This window comes from Schistocerca piceifrons, chromosome X, assembly GCF_021461385.2.
Source record: "Schistocerca piceifrons isolate TAMUIC-IGC-003096 chromosome X, iqSchPice1.1, whole genome shotgun sequence".
Taxonomy (NCBI): Eukaryota; Metazoa; Arthropoda; class Insecta; order Orthoptera; family Acrididae; genus Schistocerca; species Schistocerca piceifrons.
This window is the reverse complement of record NC_060149.1, coordinates 782157224-782182032: the sequence shown is the minus strand read 5'-3', so window position 1 is coordinate 782182032 and position 24809 is coordinate 782157224. Positions and strand designations below refer to the sequence as shown.

The following is a 24809-nucleotide window of genomic DNA, read 5'->3' as shown; positions in this document are numbered from 1 at the left end:
CACAGTTGTTTCCCAATAGCAGTAGTGCTGAAACAGGACTATCAAAACAACACTCGGAGACATCACTCAGATGATGTCAGCATTTTGCTGCTGCCATGTGACTGTAGAGAGGAGCAAGTTGGAATTCTGATCCAGCTATTCTGAGTGTTACAACAGCCCTTTCTGCACGTGGGAGCTGGAATCAGCTACCAGTCATGACCAACTCCTGTATTGCATGCTCCAACATTTTCCAACAGAATCTAAGAAAATTCCTCTTCAATGTTTTAATTTCGTATGGCAAACAGGTCACTTTCCCATCTTGTGGAGAGAGGCATGGAGAGAGGCAGTTTTGATACCTCTCCTCAAACTGAGAAAGGACCACACAGGTCTCAGTAGTTACTGGAGTGTTACCTTAAGTAGATGTTTAGGAAACACCACTGAGAAAATGGTTAACCATCATCTGGTCTGGTTATTGGAGACCAGGCATCTCCTTTGCTGCTCTCAGTGTGGATTCTGGAGTCTTTCCTATGTAAACATCACTGTTTTGGTATTTCTTTGACATCAGTAAGACCTATGGCACTACTTGGAGACACAGTCAGTGGGTCTTTAGTGGCCGCATGCCCATCATCATACGGTCTTTCCTGTGTAAGCAATTGTTTGGATGCTGAGTTGGTGTCTTGCTGTTGGATCATTTTGAGCAAGAGAATGGTGTCCCTCAGGGCATTGTTTTAAGTGTTACCCTCTCTACCATAACCATCAACAATATCATGTCTATGGGAAGGAGTTCTGTACAGTGATCCTTATTTGTGAATGATCTTGCAGTTTTCTGTTCCTCCGCCAGTGTTGCAACAGTGACTCGTCAGTTGCAACTTAAAAGTGCAGATGTTAGTGGAATCGGCCGCAAGGGTAGTAATTTTAATTTACCAGACTTGATTCTGAGGGTTGCCATTTTATGTTTTAAAGACTCAGTGAGGTTTGTGGGCCTCAGTTTTGACTTCAATCTGTTGTGTTTACCAAACTTGAGAGATCTGAAAGCCAGAACCCAGAAGGCACTTAGTATCATACAGTGCCTTAGCCATAGGTCATGGGGAGTGGACAGGGTGCATCTGCTCCAGTTTCATAAGGCTTTAGTGCGATCGCAGCGACACTATGAGTGCACATTATATGGATCAGTGAAGCTCTCTTATCTGAAGATTACTGACACTATCCACAATGAGGGGCTAGGCAGGCCACAGGTGCTTGTAAGACCAGCCCCATACCCAGTCTCTGTGCTGAGGCTGGAGAGCTGCCACTTGCCATGCTATGGTATCTCCTCAATGCATGTCAGATATTTAAGTTCCACACTGTGCCAAATTCACCAGCACACCATACTGTTGCTCATCTGTCTCTGGAATGCCTTTTCTCCAATCGTCCATGTGCAACAAGGCCACTTGGGATCAGCATGCAGCATGCACTGGTGTCACTTGATGTGGAGGAAGTACAACCTCAACTCCAGGATTTTAACTGCCTGCCATGCTGGTTACTGCAGAAGCCCAGAGTGATTTTAGAGTTGCACACCTGCATATGCTTTCAATACATAGTTTTATGACATTTTAACCAAACACTACTCCTCTGCAGCTCTATTTATGGATGGTTCCAACAGGGGGACTCTGTTGCTTGCTCTGTTGTTTTTCCCAATTGTAGCCTCAAGACCTGACTGCCTCAAGACCTTGCTACCTTTGATGCAGAATTATACACGACCTTGCAGGCACTGGAGCAGATTCAGCATGTTCAGAGTGCTAGGTTCACTGTCACTTCTGATTCCCTGAGTGTCCTCCACTCCCTGCAACAATTTTACCCAGCAGATAAAGTACTCCAGAATATCCAGGACACCCTCCTCTGATTCCAAAGGCTGGGAAAGAAGATGTGTCTATATAGACAGGGCACATGGATATTGCAGGGAATGAAAGTGCGGATTTAGCAGCTGAGGAGGCATGTCACAGTCCTCAATTAGTTTAGTGTATCATCCCCCTGCATGGTATTTACTCGCTGTTGAGATACAAGAAGAGTGGCTAGAACTGACGGATAATAAGCTGTGTTTCATTAAGTCCACAATGTGGTTGTGGCATACCTCCTTCCAGCCGCACCAAGAGCATGAGACCCCCTAACACGTTTTCATATAGTACACAGCCCTACAATGAATGGTTTCTCACTCTGGAGAGAAAACCCTCCAATGTGTGGTGTTATGGCATACAGATCACACTGCACAACGTTTTACTAGACTGTGTTTTATTTTCAGACCAGAGGGCAGCAGCTCATTTGCCGACAGACTTGACATCTATTTTATCTGACAACAAGTGTGTTATGAGTTTTAAAGTCTTGCAAATTGTCTGACTTGTTAGCTGAAATTTTAGGTTGCCACTTTAAATGTTTTATCAGGGTGGCTGCCTCATCTGTGTTTTTGGTAAGTGATCAATCAGCCTCATATTGCTGTGAATCTCCTTTAATTTTCCTCTAGTCTTTGTTATGTTTTATTTAACAGTTGATGCGCATCTCCTCATTTGTGGTATTGTTTTCCGTGTTGGCAGCTAGTGTGATTGAGCAGGTGGGTGAGATTGGGAGAGTGTGAGTGTGATTTTATTTCAATTTGTCTTTTAGTTATTTTGTCATGTTTTCTACATTTTAACCATCTTCATTTCAATCTATCTCCGTACAGGTGCCGATAACCTCATATCCCCTTCTGGCCATCCTGATTTGAGTTTTCGTTAATTTCCGTGAATCACTTGAGGCAAATGCTGGAATGGTTCCTTTGAATGGGCATGGGCTATTTACTACCCCATCCTTCCTTACTCTGAGATTGCACTCAGTCTCTAATGACCTCATTGCCACCGTAACTGTCAAGGCTAATCTTCCTTCCTTCCTTTTTATTTACTGCATCGATGGCTGAGATTTTGTGCTTGCCTCTGTGATTTCCTTAAAGGCAGTCCTCATATATGTATTTGCATTTGCTTTTTTATACCACTACCCACTTGTTCCATTAGGCTAGTCAGCCAGCACAGAGAATGATGGTCCATCTGTCACCCTCCTGAATTTGTAGTAGAAATGCACCTATCCTGTAACCGCTAACATTGGTATGAAGTCCCATCTTGGTATTCTTATCCTGTGATGCATGGACTGGAGAGGATGTTAATACTTCCTTAAGGTCGAGGGAAGACCTTTCTTGCACCTCATTTAAGGAAAATTAGTCCTCTCTCTGCTCTAGTCTTCACAAGCGAAGAACCTTGATACAGGAGATTTTTCATGCTAATCTTCCTTCCGTCCTTTTCGTGTACTGCTACGACAGAGGTTTCATCCTCGCTGCTGTATTCCACCTAAAGAGTCCTTAAAAGGCTGCCCATACTACAAGTACATTCCAAGAAAACTGCTGTGATGAGGAGTCAGAAAATCTGTGACTGCCATTATTTTCTTTGCACTGGGACAGACTCCGTCACCATCTATTAGATGCCCGGAGGTTGTTATTTATTGGATGACAAATAAGTATTTTTCCAGATTCATGCAGAGGCCTGCAGTCTAACACATTTCAGCACTGTTGTCAGGTGGCTTAGACATTCTTCAGATGTCTTTGAAAAAGTGACATTGTTATCCAGATACTGAAGACTCATTGTCCAATTAAGGTGTCGAAGCAGATTGTCCATTATATTTTCAAATGTACTAGAGGATTATACTGTCTGAGCAGCATAACTTGGAACTCATAAGGCAGTCTGTTTCTCAGTCAACGTCATCAAGATTAAGTCACAAGTAACCTGTCTCTGTGTCCATAGTTGAGAAATACTTTTCTCCTTTGATGCAGTTTAGGATGTTATCAGTAGTTGACACAGGAAAGCCATGTGCCGTCCTCCTTCTTCAAGAGGATTGCCAGGAGAAGACCAAGCACCTTCTGTCATGTACCAGCATCTTCTCCACTTTGTCCCTAATTAGACATTGTTCAGCTGGTGGCACCCTACACACACACTTGCTAATTGGGGTGATCCCTATTGTTGATGCAGTGTTTTGCCATGGGCCACTTGGTCTGTGTTCTCTCCACCCCAGTTTTGAAGCCAGCTGAAAATTTGTGTGGAACATCTATCATTTGCTGACATTGTTCCTCGGTCAGGCCAGATCCTGTTGGCATTTCAAAAGTGGTATCATCCCCTGCATGGTCTGTGGTGGTAGTGGAGCATGCTTGTTTGACACTGGCAGTAAGCTGCCCTTTCTGGACTGGTTCAGCTGTTTCTATGCTCATACTTTGAGGGATGAGTTGTGGCTACTTGTGACAGTGATCCAAAGTTCTTCTTGACCACTTAGAGTGGTTATGATTGTCACTGGCATGTAGCTTTTTGCAATTGATGAATGTTTTACAGTTTAAATGAGCATCTAGACTGACAACTTGAACTCATCTCATTGATGATGGCTGGATAACATCATCTTCAGTTACAGATAGTCACTCAGAGCAATATTTTTTATGTTGCGTGTTGTAATAGCATTGTTGATTAGGATCTCTGATCTCCCACAGTCTGTGACTGCTTGTGATGCCTACACGAAGAGAGGAACATCTGTTATATCTGAGAGTAACATTGTGACTACATTCCACTAAAAAAACAAATTCAGAAGGCTGGGTTCTGTCATTGATAATTATTCATGCAACACATGTACCTATCACTTGTGCAGATTTCCGATTTTTGACCTTCAGCACAATCAGTTTCATATCACAGAACATAGTCTTCCTTAGTTGGCAATGGTAAGCATTCACCATTACAGAAAAAGATGCTCTGGAGTTGACTAGCCTTGGACATCTTGATGACTGTTGTCCATGGAGGATTTTCATCTGTGATGATGTCACCTCTATAGATGGTCCCTTGCTTAGTTTCTCTGAATCTCGCTGGTAGGTGAGAGGCTGGTACCTCTGTATGGCTACAGGAAATATGTAAAGCTTGTTGGGGCACGATCTCATCCAGTATATCATGATTTGCTTCATCCCACATAACAACTATAATTGTCTGCAGTTGATGGGTGTCAATAGAACTACAGTGTATGTATTCATTGACCACTAGTCTTCTTTCTCTGCAGTAGCGTACAACATGTCCAGGGCACCTACCAAAACAAAACTACTGGCATGTGGTTCTCTGTCCTCCTAACATCTGTTCTGCTGGGCGTTTGTGTAGGAGTTGATAGTACCTACACTGATCAGATGCTTGGTTGTCGTTTGACAGCTGTATTGTACATCCTAGTCAACAGTCTTCTTCGTGGCAGGTTCGATTGGTAGTGGAGAGTCTTGTTAATGACTGATACACTGATCAGCCAGAACATTACGACCACTGACCTACTAATACTATAAACACATCCGTGCAATAGAAGCATTACCTGGTAAGGAGTGGCTGCTAGAGAGAAACATGCATGGTGCATGTGGTATCTGTGAGTGTACTGTCTGTGTGTAGAATGGGGGAGGCCCACAATCTGTTTGAGATGGACCGAGTACAGACTGTGATGGCCTGAAGGCTCAGCATGAGCATTTTGGAAACTGCATGACTTGACAGATGCTCAAGGAGTGCTGCGGTGAGTATCTTCACCACATGGCCAAACTGTGGTGAAAACATGTCCAGACATCTTGGTTTTGGGCGACCACCCCTCATTACAGATTTTGAGCATTGTAGGCTGGACATAATGGTAAAACTAGACAGGCAGCAAACTGTGGTGGAACTAACATCAGACTTTAATACTGGACAAAGTACAAGTGTGTGTGAACACACAGTGCGCCGAACACTTCTAACGACATGTGTGCGCAGCTGATGATCTGTGTGTATGCCAATGTCAACTCAGTGACATCAGCAACTGTGACTGAAATGAGCACATGACCATTGGCATGGCACATTGGTGCAGTTACAGAGCTTTGCATAGTCTGATGAATCCCGGTACCTTCTTCATCATGCTGATGGATGGTGCAAATCCGTCATCTTCCAAGGGAAGAGCTCCTCGACACCTGTACAATGGGATGGCGGTGGCTCGATTATGCTGTGGAAAATGTGCACGTGGGCATCCATAGGTCCAGTGCAGCTCGTGCAAGGCACCATGATGTCAAAGGGGTATCTTCCACTGGTTGCAGACAGCGTACACCCCTTCATAATGATCACATTTCTCGACAGGAGTGGCATTTTGGAACGAGATAACGCGCCGTATCGTAAGGCCAGGAGTATGGTTCAAGGACCATAGTGATGAATTCCAATTGACATGCCCCCCCCCCCCCCCCTTCTCAACTCACCAGATGTGAACCCTGTCAAACACATCTGGGATGTGATTGAACATGCCGTCAGAGCTCATCATGTCCCTCCCCAGAATTTACTGGAATTAAGTGACTTGTGTGTGCAGATGTGGTGCCAACTTCCTCCAGCAACCTACCAAGGCCTCATTGCTTCCATGCTATGACATGTTGCCGCTGTTACCTGTGTCAAAGGTGGACATACTGGCAATTAGGTAAGTGGTCATAATGTTCTGGCTGATCAGTGTACATCTCTTCTTCAACATTGTCTATTGCCCCCTGACATATGGGGGTTGACATTCATGACTGCTATCTCTTGTATACTCGGTGTGACAATTCTGCAGCCATAAACTGCTGTATTTCTTCTCTCACTACCTGGCGTATGAGAGGCAAGGTCATGATGGTCTTCCACAACTGCCATAGGAACCACATTTGGGAGTTGATCATATTTCTTTCACGTAACTCTTTTCTATTGCATTTTCTTAAAATGCTGGCACCACCTGATGAATTCCTTTGGTTGTTGTGATGATATCCTTTACCAGAAGAACTTGGTAGATGTTTTCAGTGACTCCTACCACCAAATGTGAGTTTTGTTGGCTTTTTTGTATTTGGATCCACAATATGGCATAGGACCATAACATTCTGTGTAGAACACTGTTATTTCCAAGGATTTTGGACCCAGTTCTTCAGTCGTTCTTCCAATAAGTGACCTTGCTACTGATTGTCACCAAATGATTTCTTCAGTTTGGCCTAAAATTTGTCCCAACTAATGAGCTTCACTTCATTGTTCTCAAACCCATTATGTCATCCCACTTGTTGTATTCGGTAACTCAGTCAAATCCTATCAGCCATTTCGTTGAATCCTGACCAACATCTCTGGAAAACACTGATGGATGTCTGATGGGCCATTGACTTACTGCTGTTTTGGAATCCATTGGTTTTCTGAACGTACAAACTGTGGGAGTGATGTACTGCATGTATTCCAGCACCTGTCCATGTAGGCAACAGTTTTTATGTTGCCTAATTGGAGCCACAGTGATGTAGATGTTTTGGAGTACCTTGTGTCTCCACCAGTGTCTCGTTCTCACAGTAAAGTCCAAATCCAAAAGTGTGGTCATCAGAGTGTACAAAGACATACAGTTTGTTAGTGTGTTAGCCAGTGATGCTAGCCACTGATGCTAATTGCTACACCATATTTCTCAGAGCACAGTTTGTGGCAATATTTTTAAATGCGCCAAATACAGTTCAGTCCATGTCTTCCAGCTAATGATGCCTAAATTACTAGTAGTACATAGTTGACCATGTCTACACAACAGGCAGACAGACAGAACTACACGTATTTCTACCATGGTAGAATCCCTGTGGTCTTAAACAAAATTAAAGCTTGAAACTGAATGCAAAATATTTAAGAAACTGGTCTCAAAGGACTTAAACTACTGGTCTTATTTTTGTGATAAATCTGATGACTTTCCTAATGACACAATGGACTAAATCTGTCTGAGGGAACCAGTGAGCCACTCATCCAATCTCCCATCTTTCATAGTTTACCGATTCAGCATAGGGATAAGGAGAAGAGGATGGAGAAGGAAATACGTCGCCATTGAGATGGCCCTCATACCGCAGTGCAATGCTGAATGTTTGGGAAACAGTTTGAGAAACTAAAACTCTAGGCATAGAGGTGATTTTATTTTCTTCTTCTTCAACTAATGCATATTAAACTCTGATAACCATCTACTTAGGTATTATAGCATACACTGCGTGGATGGTATTAGAGTTAGGGCCAAAGGTGGAGTAACTGTCTCTGCAAATAACACATACAATGCCTCTTCTGTCCCCCTAGTTACATACTTTTATACAGTTGCTACTGCAGATATCATGCCATAATGGATGAAAGTATCTTCCTTCTAGATACTTCCACAAGAAACTGTAGACCAGGAGGCTCTCATTGATCCTGGAACACAACTCCACTGTCCACTCCTCTTGGTAACAACTTCAACACAATAGGTCATGGGGATTATTGTCTACTTGCGTGAAGAATCAAGTTTCCTAAAAGCCTTGCGATATCTCAAGGATATCTCAAGAGCAATGTATGAGGTCAGTTCATAAAATTCCAGAACATTCATAATTTTTTGCCAGTAGTGTGTTGGAGCAAAATGCGATTGGCATGCCTGCGCACACCTGTCTTTATTGTGTAACTGCTGTAAGTTTCAGTGTTGTATGTCTGTTAGTTATTGTTCAGTGCCATATTGAGTAGAACATTGTGTAACACAATTCATGAATTTTGAGATGGCAAAGTTAGAGGAGCAATGCATCTGCATTAAATTTTGCCTGAAACTCAAGATAACATTTACAGAGACACACCAAATAGTGCAGGGAGCCTATGGTGATGAGTTCTTAAGTCAAACTCGGTATTAAGAATAGTTCATATTGTTTAAAAATGGCCAGATGGAAGTTCAAGATTATCCTCATTAAGGACACCCCTCGACATCTACTGACAATGCTCATGTCAGGAACATAAACAAAATTTTGCATGCCAGTCAAAGACTAACTGTCTGAGAGATTGCAGAAGAAGGTAGCATTTCAGTTGGATCATGCCATGAAATCCTGACACAGCAGCTAGGAATGCGTCGTGTTGCCACCAAGTTCTGCCCACGGCCCTTGAGCTGAGACCAGAAAGACCTTCACCTTGCAATCTGTGAAGAGCTTTTGGCTCACGCAAATTAGAATGAGATGTTACTTAAGAAAATCATAACTGGTGATGATGCGTGGTTCTACAGCTATGCTGTTGAGACCGAGGTTCAGTCTTCACAGTGGATCGGGAAAGGTTCTCAGAGACCAAAAAAAGCTCATCAGGATAAGTCTGGTCAAATGTCAAAGCTATGCTGATAGTTTTCCATGACTTTGAAGGATTAGTTCAGCACGAATTTGTGTCACAGGGACAAACTCTTAAGTGATGGTACTATCAGGATGCATAGCAATGCCTGCAAGAAGAAAACACCCTGAAATGTGGCTCATGCATCACGATAACACACACAGACGTTCATCCCTGTTGGTAAGTGACTACAGCACAATAAATGAAATCACTGTGCTGCCAAATCCTCCATACTCTCCAGACCTGGCCCCTACAGACTTTTTTATATTTCCATGTTGAAAACCCTGTTGAAAGGGCGAAGATTTGCAATGATAGATGAGATAAGGGAGTGGTGTATCAGTTGTGGAAGGAAGTGTTTTAAAGGAGACCTTGCACAATAAGTAAAAGATAAGCATAGAAAAATTTTGTGGACAAAGTTCCGGAATTTGTTGAACAGACATTCATAACACAAGTGCCAGTTTGCATCAGCACTGCCATAAGGTCACATTCTGCTATTGACACCTCATGATCTTTAACTCTTGTAGATTCTGATGAGTTGGGAGCTGCAGCTGATCTCCATTCCAGTCATTACATGCCAAGTGAGATTGCATCTACCAGACAGCAAATCCCAAATCAATGTCCGTAAGATCGTGGATCAGCAGAGCAGTCTGGGCATTGTAATATCAGTTGGATAGTATTTGTCAGGAAGCTATCCAAAACTAACTGAATCACATCACATGCATTATCCATCCATTCCAAAGTCCTAAGGCCACTTTTACCAAGCTGTGTGATGCAGGGGTTAAAACATCTGTCTTGCAGTTGAGATGATGTTTCTGATCATCATCCAGCTATATGTATTTAGGTGTACCTAAACCTGAAAATGCCTTATCCACTCTGTGTGGGTGTAGGAGATATTGGTTGTATAATTCAACAACTTGACTCACATGAATTTTGCTAGCAAAAGGTTTTCCTATTAAAGACAATGTGCAATATCTTTGTGCAGCTCTATAAATGAGGCTTCAGTGATTGTGTGCCATATCCATATGTTTGTTCCTATCCAAAAACTATTTTAGGTGCCAAATAATTGAAAATCTGTCAGAGATATTTGAACAGGATGATGAGTCACTTTAGGAAGTATTCCAAGTGCGACCTTTTTGGTCATTCAGTAGTATGACACCTGTTGTACAATGCTCCTAAATTTTAAATGATTTTTAAATCTTTTGTCCCTTCTCCAATCTCTCTATTGCAAACTCAGCTACAAATCACACTAAATTGGTTAGATGAGTACACTATAGGTACTGATTTAGAATATTATGATTTATCTGACCTGTCTAGAAGGACACCTTCCTAAGTGTGAAAAATTTTGTGAGGTCTCAGAGTCTAATGTTTGATTCCAAGCTGTCATGATTACTGGATGTAATGTCCCTGAAGGTAGTGGATATAATGTACTGCTTTAGTCATAAGCTTGGCGAACAGGCTGGATGCATCTGCTTAAGTTTAGTAAAGTTTTTGTCTGATTCAAATGGGATTGTGGTTGTATATTGTGTGGATCAGTGAGGCCTGCATGCCTCAAAACCAATGATGCTATAGGTCATCAGTGGATTAGGCTTGCACCATGTGTGAACAGAACCAGCCCCACAACTAATGTCTGTACTATATTTTTGGAACCATAAAATACCATGTAGTGGCAGCTCCTTGTTGTATTTCACAGATGCAGGTTCTTTGCTGTTCAAGAATTACTAGCTTTGCAAACTGTTGTTCACCTCACCATGGAATCCATTTCATGAGTTACCCATGAGTGATGAACCATTTGTGTTGAATGTGGTCACAACTTAGTGGTGCTTGATAATGTCCACCACCACTACGATGCAATACTTACAGAGTAGTCAACACAGATCACTTGCGCCAAATGCCAGGATTGTTCCTTCAAAAGGGCATGGCCGATTTTCTTCTCCATCCTTCCCCTGTCTGAGCTTGTGCTCTGTCAGTAATGACCTCATTGACAGGACATTGAACCCAAATCTCCTCCTCCTCCTCAGTTGAGTGGAATCTTGATAGCATTGGAGCAGGAGATATGTATTTGTGCTATGAAATTCATCTGCTCTGCCTCCTTCAGTGTCCTTTAAATCTGTGTAGCAGCTATATTGATTAGATAAATAAGTCCAGAAAAACCACACTCCCTTCTACATTTACACAGGCTGAGGAAGGGGTTTTGTTCTTCTAGATACCAGGGCACTTTGAGATTCAGGAAAATGAGTTAAGCAGTTGTTACAGCTAAGGAAGCATGCACTAAAAATCCTGTGATGCCATGTGCTGTTTTGCTGCATGCTATCTGTCTGATATTCAGATACAGTGCCATATGTTTGCAGGAAGAAGAGTGGTTGGAAATGATGGAGAATACACTGTGACTGGCAAAGTCAATCAGGAGACTTCCTTTTGGGTACTCAGAAAAGGTGTTTACCTGCAATCAGAATTTAGTTTTGCTTTTGATGTACAGATTGTACTACATCATATTGTAATTGATTGTTTCATATTCTGATGAAAGGGCTAAAGCTAGTTCATCAGTTGTGATCTGATTATTAGGGAGGAGATTATGTGGTACCAAAATTTCCATCTCATCCAATTATTTTAGTTACTGATTTGTCAATCCCTGAAATTTGTCAATCAATGAGAGATTTTAACAGCTGTAATCCCCCCCCACCCACACACCCACACACACCCACACACACACAATTTACTTAAGACTTGCAATTGTTAGTGCCATAATGATATTCATAGTGACTTGAATGGAAAGTTCCTCGATTATACCAGCTATATCTTTGTGTCTAGCAATCAACATTTTAGACCTTGCATATTAGGGGAAGTAGTTGCACTTTTCTTATTTCTTAGTTCTTCATAATGTGCTGTATATTTCTTCATTTTTTCAATCTAGTTATTAAATTGTTAATGATTCTACGAATTAGTTTCACATTCTGCATAGATTGTGTGTTCACTTTCCCACAAAAATAGAACTGCAAAGGACCGACAGTATCAAAGTAATGCTCGATAAACAATAGTATGAGGAAGAGTGAACACTGATTGTGTTCAGTTTCTGAATTTTCATTCCTTGTCAGAAGATGTGTATGCATAAATGTACATACATACAAATTGGTTGAGTAGTTGCCATAGGTGAAGCGGATGGGCCAAAAAGGGACTACATTAGAAATAAGAGTAAGAGGGATAACGAGAGGGTCCTGTAGAGAAAGAGGAGGATTAGACTGTGTGTACAACATCCCCCACAGGTATAGACTAGGATGGTCACAGGGAGAAGTACATGACTTCTTGGAGGATTGTGAGACTAAAAATGTAATTAAAGTAAGATACAGAGAGACTTTCAAAGATAGTATGGAAGATGAGGGAATGAGGGTAAATACAGAGACACAGAGGGACATTCTTGGAACAACAGCTGAGAATGGGATCACAGTGTTTTAAAAAGTGTTAGAGAGAGCTTTTCATCTGTGCAGTTCAGAAAAGCCAGTGCTAGATCAGGGCCAGCGCCATTTAGCAGCTCACACAGGGCGGCACTTGGGCTTGCGCCAGCCCTGTGCTAGATGCAAGGTGAATACTAATTGAACAGGTCAGGAAGTGACTGTCAAATTTCAGCATATCTTGGCAGACAGCAGCAGTATGTCATAAGTCTGCCCATACTTTTAATTACACTGTTTGAAAGTGGCCTTTTATAAATGTTGAAGCAATTGGATTGTTGGAAAAGTATTATACTGAGGCAATGAAGGTAAAAGAGAGAAGTTTGATATCTCCACGGCTTTAGCCTCGTGGTAATGAATAGTTTTTCAATTTTGTGTATAGCATTTTGCAGTGATAGGTATACATCTGTTTGAGATGTTTAATCATAAACATGAAGCAATTTTTCTTGTTGTGTTAGTTTAGCCTCTTTAGATTCAAAGTAGATTGACTCTGTTGGATGTGCTGTTTGCCTCTGCAGAAAAGAGAAACCAATTTCAATATGTATTGACTGTTAATAATTATACCATATTTAGGAGTCATTTCAGACCAAATAATCAAGCTGTTTAAAAACACAGATATCAGGATCTGCTTAAGGAAGGAACCAGTTCCTGACGTCTCACAACCAACAGAGAAAACAGAGCAGATCAAAAATTTGTAGACTTATAGGCAGTCATGACAACAAACAATATATAGGCCAGATGGACAGAAATTTTAAAAGCCACTTTAAGGAGCACACTGACTGTTTTAGACTTAAGTAAACTAACAATTCAGCTAAAGTAAAACATATAGATGGCATAGCACCCAGCGTTGGAATAGGCAATGATCTTAAAGTACTGTAACTTCAGAAAAGAGCTGAAAAATGGAAATCTTGCAGAAAAATCGAAGTTTTCATCCATGGTCAAAAGTACAACAGTGAGATCCTAAATGAAATGATGGAGTATAAGATTTTCACATTTCTTCACCAAATTAAATATTCTTAAAATAAAAAATACATAAAAATTAACTTTATATACGAATAGCCCCAGCATCATCTTTCTAATACATTAAAATAATTTTGTATACAGTCATTTTAATAGAAAATTGTCATAGTCACTCATGTGTAATATATTTCACCAATGAACATCAGTGATTTGACAGCAAAACATGTAGAAGATGTTGCATGTGACTGACAACACGAAGATCAAAATATCGTTAGTTAAATCAAAACGAGCTTTGCTCTGACCCCAATCTTGTTTTTCTGCATGTGTTTCATATTGCCATTGAGCAGATCAACATACAGAGAGACATCACCTCTTATTAGGTTAGTCTTCTCTTCCTCCACAGGATGAACACAGCACTTTCCAGGACTCTACAAAAAATCTTGTGTTAAACACTTATTGTACTGCCACTGTAACATGATGATGAGGTCTAACTTCAAAACATGTTGCTAATTAAATAATTTAAGTGGTCGACATATATTGTGACTGGTAGTGGTATTTGTAAAACCTGTTCATAAAGAGAGGAAAACTGAAGTGTGTCATTGTTGATTGGGAGAATTTTTAGAATGAAGATGTGTTAACATTTTATTAGAATGTTAATAAAGGTAAGAACTCAGCGAATCATCACCAGATGCACAAAGGAGGCTGAACACTAGGCTAGCTTTCAAACAAACCCTGAAGTGCAAACATTCTGCCACAACTTTCCATACCATATTTATTTCATGTACACATTCGAATACGTATGTATTTTGTGCATCCCAAAGAAGCACACCTTTTTGTCAAACTTCATGTGTAAAGTAGTATCTTGTTTCAGCCATTTTTAGATTTACAGATATATGGAGGATAAGAAACATTTATTAGATTTGACACGGGTGGAAAAGTTTCTAATGGCTTAATTTTTTTTAAAATATTTTGGAAATAAAGTATAATAAATCTGATCAGAAAGTATATATGTTAGCTCTTTGAGTATGTAAAGGAATGGTGGAAAATTTTTATAATGAACAGATTTGTGAAGTTTCTCTCTTCTCTCAAACTTTGTTCTTTCCAGATGCTGTCCTTTACCACGGTGAAACATGGGAATTGATGGGTCGTCGCTGGGGAAAAATAGAAAAAGATTTTTGTACAAAAAATAAAACTTTTGACATATCTAAAATACCTGATATTTATGACTGTATAAAGTATGATCTGCAACACAATCAACATACTCTGCAGTTTGAGCAGGCTGAAGAACTTTATATATATGCAAAGTATTTAGCAGACATTGTAATACCACAGGTATAAATATACAGTTGATGGTACTGAATGTACTCTATTTGTCTTTGTTTGCTAATTCAATTAAATCTTTGTCCCTTTTCTTTAAAAACAGGAATACGGCTTAACAGTCCAAGAAAAACTTACCATAAGTCAAGGCATATGTACACCGCTCCTCAAAAAAATACGTGCAGATCTGCAAAGGAATATTGAGGAATCTGGCGAAGAAACTGTCAATCGTTTAAATCCGAGGTAATACTATGAAATATATATTCAGAATTATAAAACTGCTCATCAGTATTTGAATGGTGAAAATTAACACAGTCATCAAGCTGAATATTTGTGTGAACACCACATTGCAGTTAGTTACCCAGAAGGTGGGAAATTAAGTGGAAGAAGACCATATGAAATGTATAGAATGTGTTAATGTTGTGGAGGAATGAGGACAATGTTTCATAACACTGGGTTAAGTTGTGGAGATATTGTCAATGAAACTGAACAAGTTGAGGGAATCGGGATTTGGATCTGGATGGGTTGGAAAAATTCCTGTGTGGCATATAAATAGGTTTGCAAGCATGCATGTGGCTGTCTTTGCAATACATACTAATAGTATAATGTCAACAGTCATGCAGTGGCATGCAGGTGTCCCCGATCATCCTGCAAACTGATATATTCAAATTATTGTCTCAAGGGATGCAATTCTTTAGAACTCTGTGGTGCCTGCACCCTGAAGTTCTCTCTAAACACCATGTTTGTAGACAGTTTTTACCTCTCTTGTAGTCTCTGCATGATGGACTGATAACTGCAGTTAACATTAAGAAGGCACATAATATGGGAAAAAAAACTATGTACTTAAAATTCTCCCTCAACTATATATGTGTACATAATTTTTATTGCAAATGTAATGTTTTAATAAGTCTTAATTGCAATTGGGGGATACTGCCCTTAGATTTAAGGAATCTGTAAAGTTCTTGAGCCTCATATCAGACCAGAAACACATCTTCTTCCCACACATAAGAGATATGAAGGCAACTGCTCTTAAAATGATTCAGCAACAGCTCATGGGGGCTGACAGATGCTCTCTGACCATTTGTCAAATCTTGTCAGTAGCCCTAATGGTGCAAAGTGTAGAAAATACCCTTGACACTATACAGCAACAAGGAAAGAAAGAGTCATGCAGCTCGATACCTTGTTTTTTGGGAATCCAGGTAAATGAGCAACTCAGCTTTATCTACTTTAGAACAGCAAGCATGTGTGTCTCTCTGAACCAGACAGACAGTAAAAAATAGTTTGTGCTAATGATCCAGCTGTTGTGCACCCTTAATACAAATGCACCACCACCATTATGTATATCTTCCCTTCAAATGAGAAGTATCGGAGAGTAAATATATAATTACTGACCTGTTTAAGAAGTAAGATGGAAGTTTTATATTGAGCAGGACAATGAGAGAGGTAGTTCTACATGGAGGAAAGGCCATAGACCAGGCAAACATTGATATGCAGGGAGCTGGCTAAAACCATGACAAACAGGAAATCATGTCATATTGGGGTACAAGTAAAGGAATCAGTGTAAGAAACTGATGCTATCCCTAATATTTTTAAATAGTTATGGAACCTCTAACTAACTCATTTGAATGATTATTTAATTTAATTTAACTGGAACGAGTCAGTTAACAGGATATGAATACATGTTTAGTGTCAATTTTAATGAACATAGAATACATTTTTTAGTCATACTCACAGAACTGCACTTTTCATTTATTATTACAGGCCACCCATTTTTAAGTAGAAATTTGTCAATGGAATAGGAGTAGTAGTCCATGAGAAATGATTTTATGTTGGTCACATGATTTTAGGCTAGCCACACAGGGGATGATCCCTGTGGTTAATGGGACCAGGCAGACAGGTTCTTTAGGTTAAAGCCAAAATCCAGACAGACAACATTCAAGAAAAATTGAATAAAAGAAGCTTCATATACACTAAATAAGGATAAAGCTAAGGGTAGTATCAATTTACTTCATCAAAACATCAGGGGAATAAAAAATATAGTAGATGAGCTGTTAGTGTGTTTAGATGATCTCAAAAATATGAATGAGATTGACATGCTTTGTCTGTCTGAACACCATGCACTGTGGGGATTGAAAGTGTCAACATAAATGGGTATAATTTAGCATGTTACAATTTCAGATCTAGCGTGGATAAAGGAGGAGTTGCCATTTACACAAAACAGGGTTATAAGTGCAAAACTGTGGAAGTAAACAAACTTTCTGTTGATCAACACTTTGAAGTTTGTGCATGTGAACTGCAGCTATATAAGGTAGTGTTGACATTAGCAACAGTGTGCATGTCCCCATTAGGAGATTGGGAGTTATTCATAAAAAAGTTTGACTCCCTGTTGTGCTTTCTGTCAGACAAAAAGAAGTAGTTATAAATCTGTGGTGATTTCAGTGTAAACTTTCTTAGCAATTCTGATAGGAAAAGTGAACTAGAAGTGTTATTAATGACATATAACTTAGAATCAGTGATCAACTTCCCTACACATTTAGCTCAAGACAGTAGCATTCTAGTAGATAATGTATTTGTACAGCAAGAGAATGTAAAACTGACACATGCTTTCCCTGTGATAAATGGATTATCAGACCATGATTAACATACAAAACCTACCAGGGTGTACAGTTCAGAAAGCATTGAGTAAAAGTGTAAGGCTGGTGAACCCGGTATCTGTAGTGCACTTCAGAGAAAGTTTAAGAAATGTTAATTGGGGAGATGTATATAATGAGCCAAGTGCTAATGATAAATGCAACATATTTCTTGATAAATTTATATTCCTTTTTGAACACTGTTGCCCCCAAAAAATTGCTAAATGTAACACGAAACAGTTTTCAAAGAAACCTTGTATTGCTGCAGGTGTTAAAGTGTCTTCAGAAAGAAAAAGAAAATTGTATGAGACAGCAAGAATTAGTAAAGACTGAGAATAACTGTAAGCTATAAAAATTATTGTAACGTACTGATAAAAAGTTGCCAGAAAATAAAGAAATATGTATATTAGAGATGAAAGTAACAACTCAAGCAATAAAATCAAATCAGTATGCAATGTTGTTAGAAGAGAGACAGGACAAGTAACCACTGGGGTAGGTAGTATTACTATTAAAGAAAATCAGGCCATCTTAACCAGCAGTAGACAAGTAGCTAATATATTTAACAACCGTTTATTAAGTGTAAGTGAGAAAAATGGTGCGAATAGTTCAAAAGAAAAAGCCAAGCAGTACAGTTAAGAGCCAGTTTTGAGACATCCTAGTCAGATTAATTTTCATCTAACAACCTCTTGTGAAATAAGGAAATCTTTGAAAAATAAATTTCTGTGGGAGTAGATGACATCTCTAACAAGATATTAAAACAATGTGAAGCAGTTACAGCTGATGTTCTGAGTCACATCTGTAATGCATCACTAACTCAAGCTACTTGCCCAGACAGGTTAAAATATGCCATTGTCAAGCCTCAATAGAAAAAAGCAGACACCGCAGATATCAATAATTACTGGCCAGTACCCTTGCTTACAGCATTTTCAAAAATCATCGAGAAAGTAATGTACTCAAGAGTGGTTAGCCATACTTAGTAAATTACAGTTTGGATTTCACAAATGCTGTAATACTGAAACAGCAATATGCAGTTTCACAGCCCACATAATAGAGTCTTTAAATAGTAAAATGTTACCAATAGGAATTTCTGTGACTTCTCCAAAGCATTTTACTGTGTGAACCATCACATTGTTACAGAAATCACAATTCTGCGGTATAAATGGAACAGGTTATGAGTGGTATAAGTCATATCTACCGAACAGGAAGCAAAAAGTTTCTTTATAGAGTTTTGGTGAGTTAAGGAAATTTCCCACTTCATCTAACTGGGATGAAATTACATTAGGTGTTCTACAGGGTTTGATCATGGGTCCACTTCTGTTCTTGCTATATGTGAATGACCTCATGTCTCATCTGAAACAAGGAGCTAAACTGAGACTGTTTGCTGATGATACAAGCATCATTATTAATCCAGTAAAAGGAAATTCAATAGAAAATGATACAAATAATGACTTTGGAAAAATTATTGATTGGTTTCCTGCGAAATGGGCTTGCTCTGAACTTTGAAAAAAACAAAGTACATCCAGTTTTCTACAGCAAGGAGTACATTTCTTTCAATAAATACAACACATCAACAGAAGTAAGTAGCCAGAGTAGAACATACTAAATTTTTGGATGTACATGTAGATGAGAATTTTAATTGGAAAATTCATATTTTGGATCACCTAAAACGAGTAGGTTCAGCAACTTTCGCAATCAGAATAATTGTTAGTTTTGAGGATAATAAATTAGCAAGCTAACATACTTTGCTTACTTTCACACTCTGATGTCATACAGAATAATATTTTGGGGTAACTCAACACCTAGCCCACAAGTATTCATTGCTCAAAAGAAAGTGGTTAGAATAATGTGTGGGGCTTATTGTTGCACATCTTGTTGGCATCTGTTTAAAATGTTAGGAATTCTTACAACAGCCTCACAGTACATTTACTCAGTAATAAAATTTGTTCTCAACAACATGGACCAGTTTAAAAACAATAGTGACATTCATGATTATAATACCAGAAGAAAGACTTACAACACTACCCTCTACTTAAGCTATCTTTGGCACAGAATGTGATAAAATATGCTGCTATAAAACTTTTATATAAATTACCAGATGAAATAAAATGTCTGGCAGACAGCAGTAATAGTTTCAAAAATAAATTGAAATCATATCTCCTTGCTAAGTCCTCCTATACCATAGATGGATTCTTGAATAGGAATAAATAAATCTATAGGTATAATATATGCATTTTGTGCCATTTAAGGGAGTGGGGTAGATAATAAAAATTTTAAACTTAAAAAAAAAAAATCTTGATTCATGTGTGCATTTCTTATGCACTTGACATATTCCTGATCATAACGGTTACTGTGAGATTGATCAATGGAATACGTAACTAACTAACTTAGATTTAAGGCTTCTTTTACTACCTGTGAGACTTTTATGTTATTGGACAAATAACCAAAATTTTTGTTGCTGCATATTGAACTCCTTTGAGCACTGACAGCTTTAATAATGGCTAATTAAGGTCATGTTTTCCTTTAGTGTTGTAGGTATAAACATCACTGTCCTTATGAAATTATGATAAATTATTTATGATGCATTTCATTAACAAATATGTGTATCATGAAGGTGCAGTTAAGGTGATTAACTCCTGGATGGGGTACTTGCATGATGACTCTGGTGTGAACACCACTTTTTATTCTTACTGCTCACATTTGTGCAATTGATAATTTCTTCCTAAGTGACAAGTTACCCCATGAAATTATTCCATAAGACGTTAGTGGTTGAAAATATGGAAATATGTCAGGATGTTGATTTGGTTGTTTCCCAGACTGGCAGTTATACAAAGAGCAAAAGTAACTGAAATTATTGTTTGATAATCTCAATAATATGGATCTTCCAGTTCAAGCTTTCATCAACATGTACACCCACAAATTTGGAACATTTTACCCTATTTTTTTGACTCCTGCTCATGTGCTACATCACTTGTTGGTATGACTATTTGTTGTACATAACTCAGTATATTATTTTTTCTGAAAATTTAGTGAGAGTCAGTTTTCAGAAAATCACTTTGGGGTTATTTGAAAAACATCATTAACAATCATTACTGTGGCATTCACTTCAATGAGATTTATTAAAAACTAGTGTTGTCTGCCAAAAGTACCTATTCTGCTTGCTGAATGTTAAGTGGAATGTCATTTACATACATAAGGAATGGGAGTGGGCCCAAAATTGAACCCTGTGGGACTCCCTTTGTAATTGTTCACCAATCATTAAAATTTTTTACTCTTACAACATGATTTGAATTATTCTGCACAACCTTTCGAATTCTGTCTGTTAAGTATTACTCAAACCAGTTGTATGTAAAGCCATCAGTTCCGTAACACTTGAAATATGCTAAGTGTGTAACATTATCTACATAATCAAATTATTTGAGTGAGTGTGTAAATATCATCCTTAGTCTGGCAACCCTTCTAGAATACTAACTCTGATACATGAAGTAAATTGTTTCTACTTAAATGTGAGACCATTCTTGAGTACATTAATGTTTTGAATATTTTGGAAAAGGATGTCAATTTGCCTTGTCACCCTTCATATGAAGAGGTTTAACAGTTGTTATTTTAATCTCTCTGGAAAAATTCCTTGTGCCAGTGATGAATTACATAAATCACTAAGGACAATAATTATTAAATTGGGAACAACTTTTGATAATTCTATATTTGTAGTGTCTGTGAAATGTGGTAGTAGAGAAGTAATAAATTCAAATGTCACACCTGATGTGGCAGTTTTACTGCATGAACAGTGAGAATGTAATAAGTGATAAACTTTTTTCCTTTCATTATTTTGTGGTGGTTGTCAGTAAGAAAAAGTTTCATAAACGGTTCAAATTATGTTTAAAATTTTTGCAAGTTACTAAGTGATCTTGTTCTCAAATACTGGATGGGAATTTAAGTCTCATGAGCTTCACTGTGTTTACACCCCCACCTATTTGATAGGTATGTTGTACTTACCCTCACATTCACTCAATTGTCACTGCAGTACTGTCTATTCTTTGTGTTTTACTGTCCCTATTAATACATACTGATAAAAAAATAAATAACCTACCAGATATGTGTACTAAGTTTCGGTGAAATCAGCCGTGTGGGTTAGGTGGAGATGTGGTACATACATATATAGATACATCCATTTTTATAAATATGTATGGATTCTGTTAATATCAGTGAAGGATGGTGTTGCTACTTCTAGCTGATTAAAATTTTATTGAGTGGTATTTTTAATCTATTTCATTCCTTGTTTAAATTAACCATTTAAACCAATTTTTGCTGCTACATTTAAAAAGTGATAATTAAAGGTACTCACAACTTGTGAGTTATTGGTAATGATACTGTCATTTAGTTTATTTGTTACAATATCTTGTACACTGATTGGTCGTCCTATGCCCCATTTCACAGATCCTGTATTGTTTTAAGCTTATGCTCTGCATTATTAATTTCTGTCATGAGATACATTCATCTTGACTTTTAATGACTTTCCTTAAAATATTACAATATTTTTTGTAGTATGCGAGTAAATTTGGATCTAGACTTATTCTGGCCTTCACATAAATTTCACCCTTGCTCTTAAATGAGATTTTAATTCCCTTAGTTATCTATCCATGTATTGTTTGCTTTTTTAAATGGATTTTCTAGATAAATTTTTAGGAAAGCAACTTTCAAATCTTAATACAGATTTACACTAGAAGAATTTTAATTTGACATTAACATCTATTTCTCAATATGCCTCATCCCATATCTTAGAAGATATATTATTATTGACAGGTTTGTTTATACTCAGGGTTCCACAGCATTGTTATTTTAGTGTTGGTGTTTGCAATGCTGGACTGTGGGTACAGTATTCAGTCCCAAAAACAATGTCGTGATTCCATTTGTTCTAAAGGTTTAAACAGTTGCTGAATATTTACAAGTATTGTTTTTTCTTCATGTACAGATACTCCCATGGTGTTTCAAGTCCTGGTCGCCATGTTAGAACGAGGCTGTATTTTACCAGTGAGAGCCATGTACATTCACTTCTAACCGTTCTGAGATATGGTGGTTTACTTGATGTAAGTATTATTGTCTTCCTAGATTAATAAATTTGCAGATGTTTTTTTTTTTCTTTTCTTTTGCTGCTAGGAAAAAATCACTTAGATGTTGTACTGCAGCCATACTGAATATGAGTATGCAACATACATTATTTCTTATGGATAATTGAAGAGTATGTAGTGTGAGCTACTCCACAATAAAAACTCTGCAACTATTTGTTGTCCATGTATTTATCACACGCTCACACATTTTGGACAGAGGAGCCAGTACGACATGGACTCCATCATCTTTAAAGTAATGTAAAAAGAATTCACCATTTGTCCCATAATATTTTCACGTGGAGGAAGGTGTAAGTAGATGAGTGACGAACACTAACTTCACTTAATGAAGGTTTATTCAGCACTTGCACATAAAGAGCATGGAGCAGACTGCTTCTGGCCAGACCACATGCGGTATATATACAGCTAAAGAACATTCCAGTACAATGATGCTTGCCATTTGTGGATACTTCTAGAATGTACTCAAACTGAGTATAGAAATTAAAATTTTTCAGTTCAGGTGAGTTTTAAACTCACAACCCTCCATGCATCAATCTAGTATCATAACCACTACTCTGCTTCTTCTGAAACATTGATCCCTCCTTAACAGAACAGCGTCTCGGTGTTACATCCTCCTAGTCTGGGAATGAGTCATCAGTCCTGCATACCCCAACTCCCAACCCTCCATGCATCAATCTAGTATCATAACCACTACTCTGCTTCTTCTGAAACATTGATCCCTCCGTAAGAGAACAGCGTCTCGGTGTTACATCCTCCTAGTCTGGGAATGAATCATCAGTCCTGCATACCCCAACTCCCGATGACTGATGTTCGCCCTGGCGGTGATCTTCTTAGAACGTCCCTTGCCGCTACATTCTTCATTGCCTTTCTGCTTGTTGCCTGTCGCTGGAGCTTCGAATTTACCCTGGTTTGCAGGATCCTTATAAGGCTTCATTTAAAGGATGTGGACCGTATCTCTGATCTTTCATTGTCTTGTGTCGGGGTCGAAATCTTCAACTTCATAAGTAACATCAGACAACTGTCTTACAACCTTATGAGGTCCAAAGTAGCACCTGAGGAGTTTCTCAGAGAGACCAATCTTCCGAACAGGAGTGAAGATCGAGACAAGGTCACCAGGCTGGTAGACAACAGGGTGGTGGCTCGCGTCATACCTTCGGTGATCGTTTTCTTGGGCCTACGGCGTGTGGAGTCAAGCTAACTGCCGAGCTTCCTCAGCTCTGGTTAACACCTGGCTGATGTAGTCATCGTCCACGTCATCAGGGTGTAACGAAAATGCAGTGTCCATCGTCATCTTCGTTGCCTCACGCCCATGCACCAGGAAAAATGATGTAAATGCTGTGGTGTCTTGTTTGGCGGTGTTGTAGGCAAATGTCACGAAAGGTAGCATCTCATCCCAGTTGCTCTGCTCAACATTGATGAACGTTGATAGCATGTCGGCCAAGGTCTTATTAAGGTGTTGAGTGAGCCCGTTAGTTTGCGGATGTCATGTGATGAGTAAGGTTGCACCAACAGTTTATCTCTGTCACAAGATTCGATTGAAAAACTTTCCCTCGATCCGTAATTAATGACCTTGGGGCACTGTGTTTTAATACAATGTCTTCTATGATGAATTTTGCTACCTCGAATGCTTTGGCTGTTTTCACAGCTTTTGTAATGGCATAGCATGTCAGATAATCAGTACAAACACTAATCCGTCTATTGCCACTAGCAGATGTTGGAAATTGTCTGAGGAGGTCAATCCGAACACGCTGAAAAGGCATTTCAGCTGGTGGAATAGGTATGAGTTGGCCAGGTGGTTTCTGAGGAACTGCCTTTCTCCTCTGGCATTCTTGTCAATGCGACACATAGTGACAGACACTCCTAAATAAACCTGGCCAGAAAAATCTCTTTTGGATCCTATCGTATGTCTTAATAAATCGTAAATGTCTGGCCTCAGGTGTGTCGTGGAATTTCTGTAGAACATCTAAGCGCATGTGTTTCGGAATCACTGGTAGCCAACTCTTTCCAAACGGATCAAAGTTTTTATTGCAAAGTAATTCATTAACTACCTTAAATTCTCCTTTCAATTCCTCTGACCGATTTAAGGCAAGCACAATTTGAGGTATCTTGGCATCCTTCTTCTGCTCAGCAGAGAGATCCTGGAGTGCAGCGAGACAGTCACTATCTTCATCAGAGTCTTGATGGTCTTGCACAGGGTTTCTTGAGAGACAGTCG

At 38.9% G+C, this 24809-nt stretch overlaps 1 protein-coding gene across 5 annotated transcripts in view; it reads left to right on the top strand.

The window, feature by feature from the left end:
• Positions 1-24809, top strand: part of LOC124722134 (inositol hexakisphosphate and diphosphoinositol-pentakisphosphate kinase) — a 577166-nt gene that overhangs the window by 374821 nt on the left and 177536 nt on the right. For all 5 annotated transcript variants that reach the window (XM_047247339.1, XM_047247338.1, XM_047247341.1 and 2 more), the window contains exons 16-18: positions 14631-14857; positions 14949-15085; positions 22442-22556. In XM_047247339.1, coding sequence (XP_047103295.1) covers positions 14631-14857; positions 14949-15085; positions 22442-22556 — 479 coding nt within the window. The remainder of the gene's footprint in view (positions 1-14630; positions 14858-14948; positions 15086-22441; positions 22557-24809) is intronic.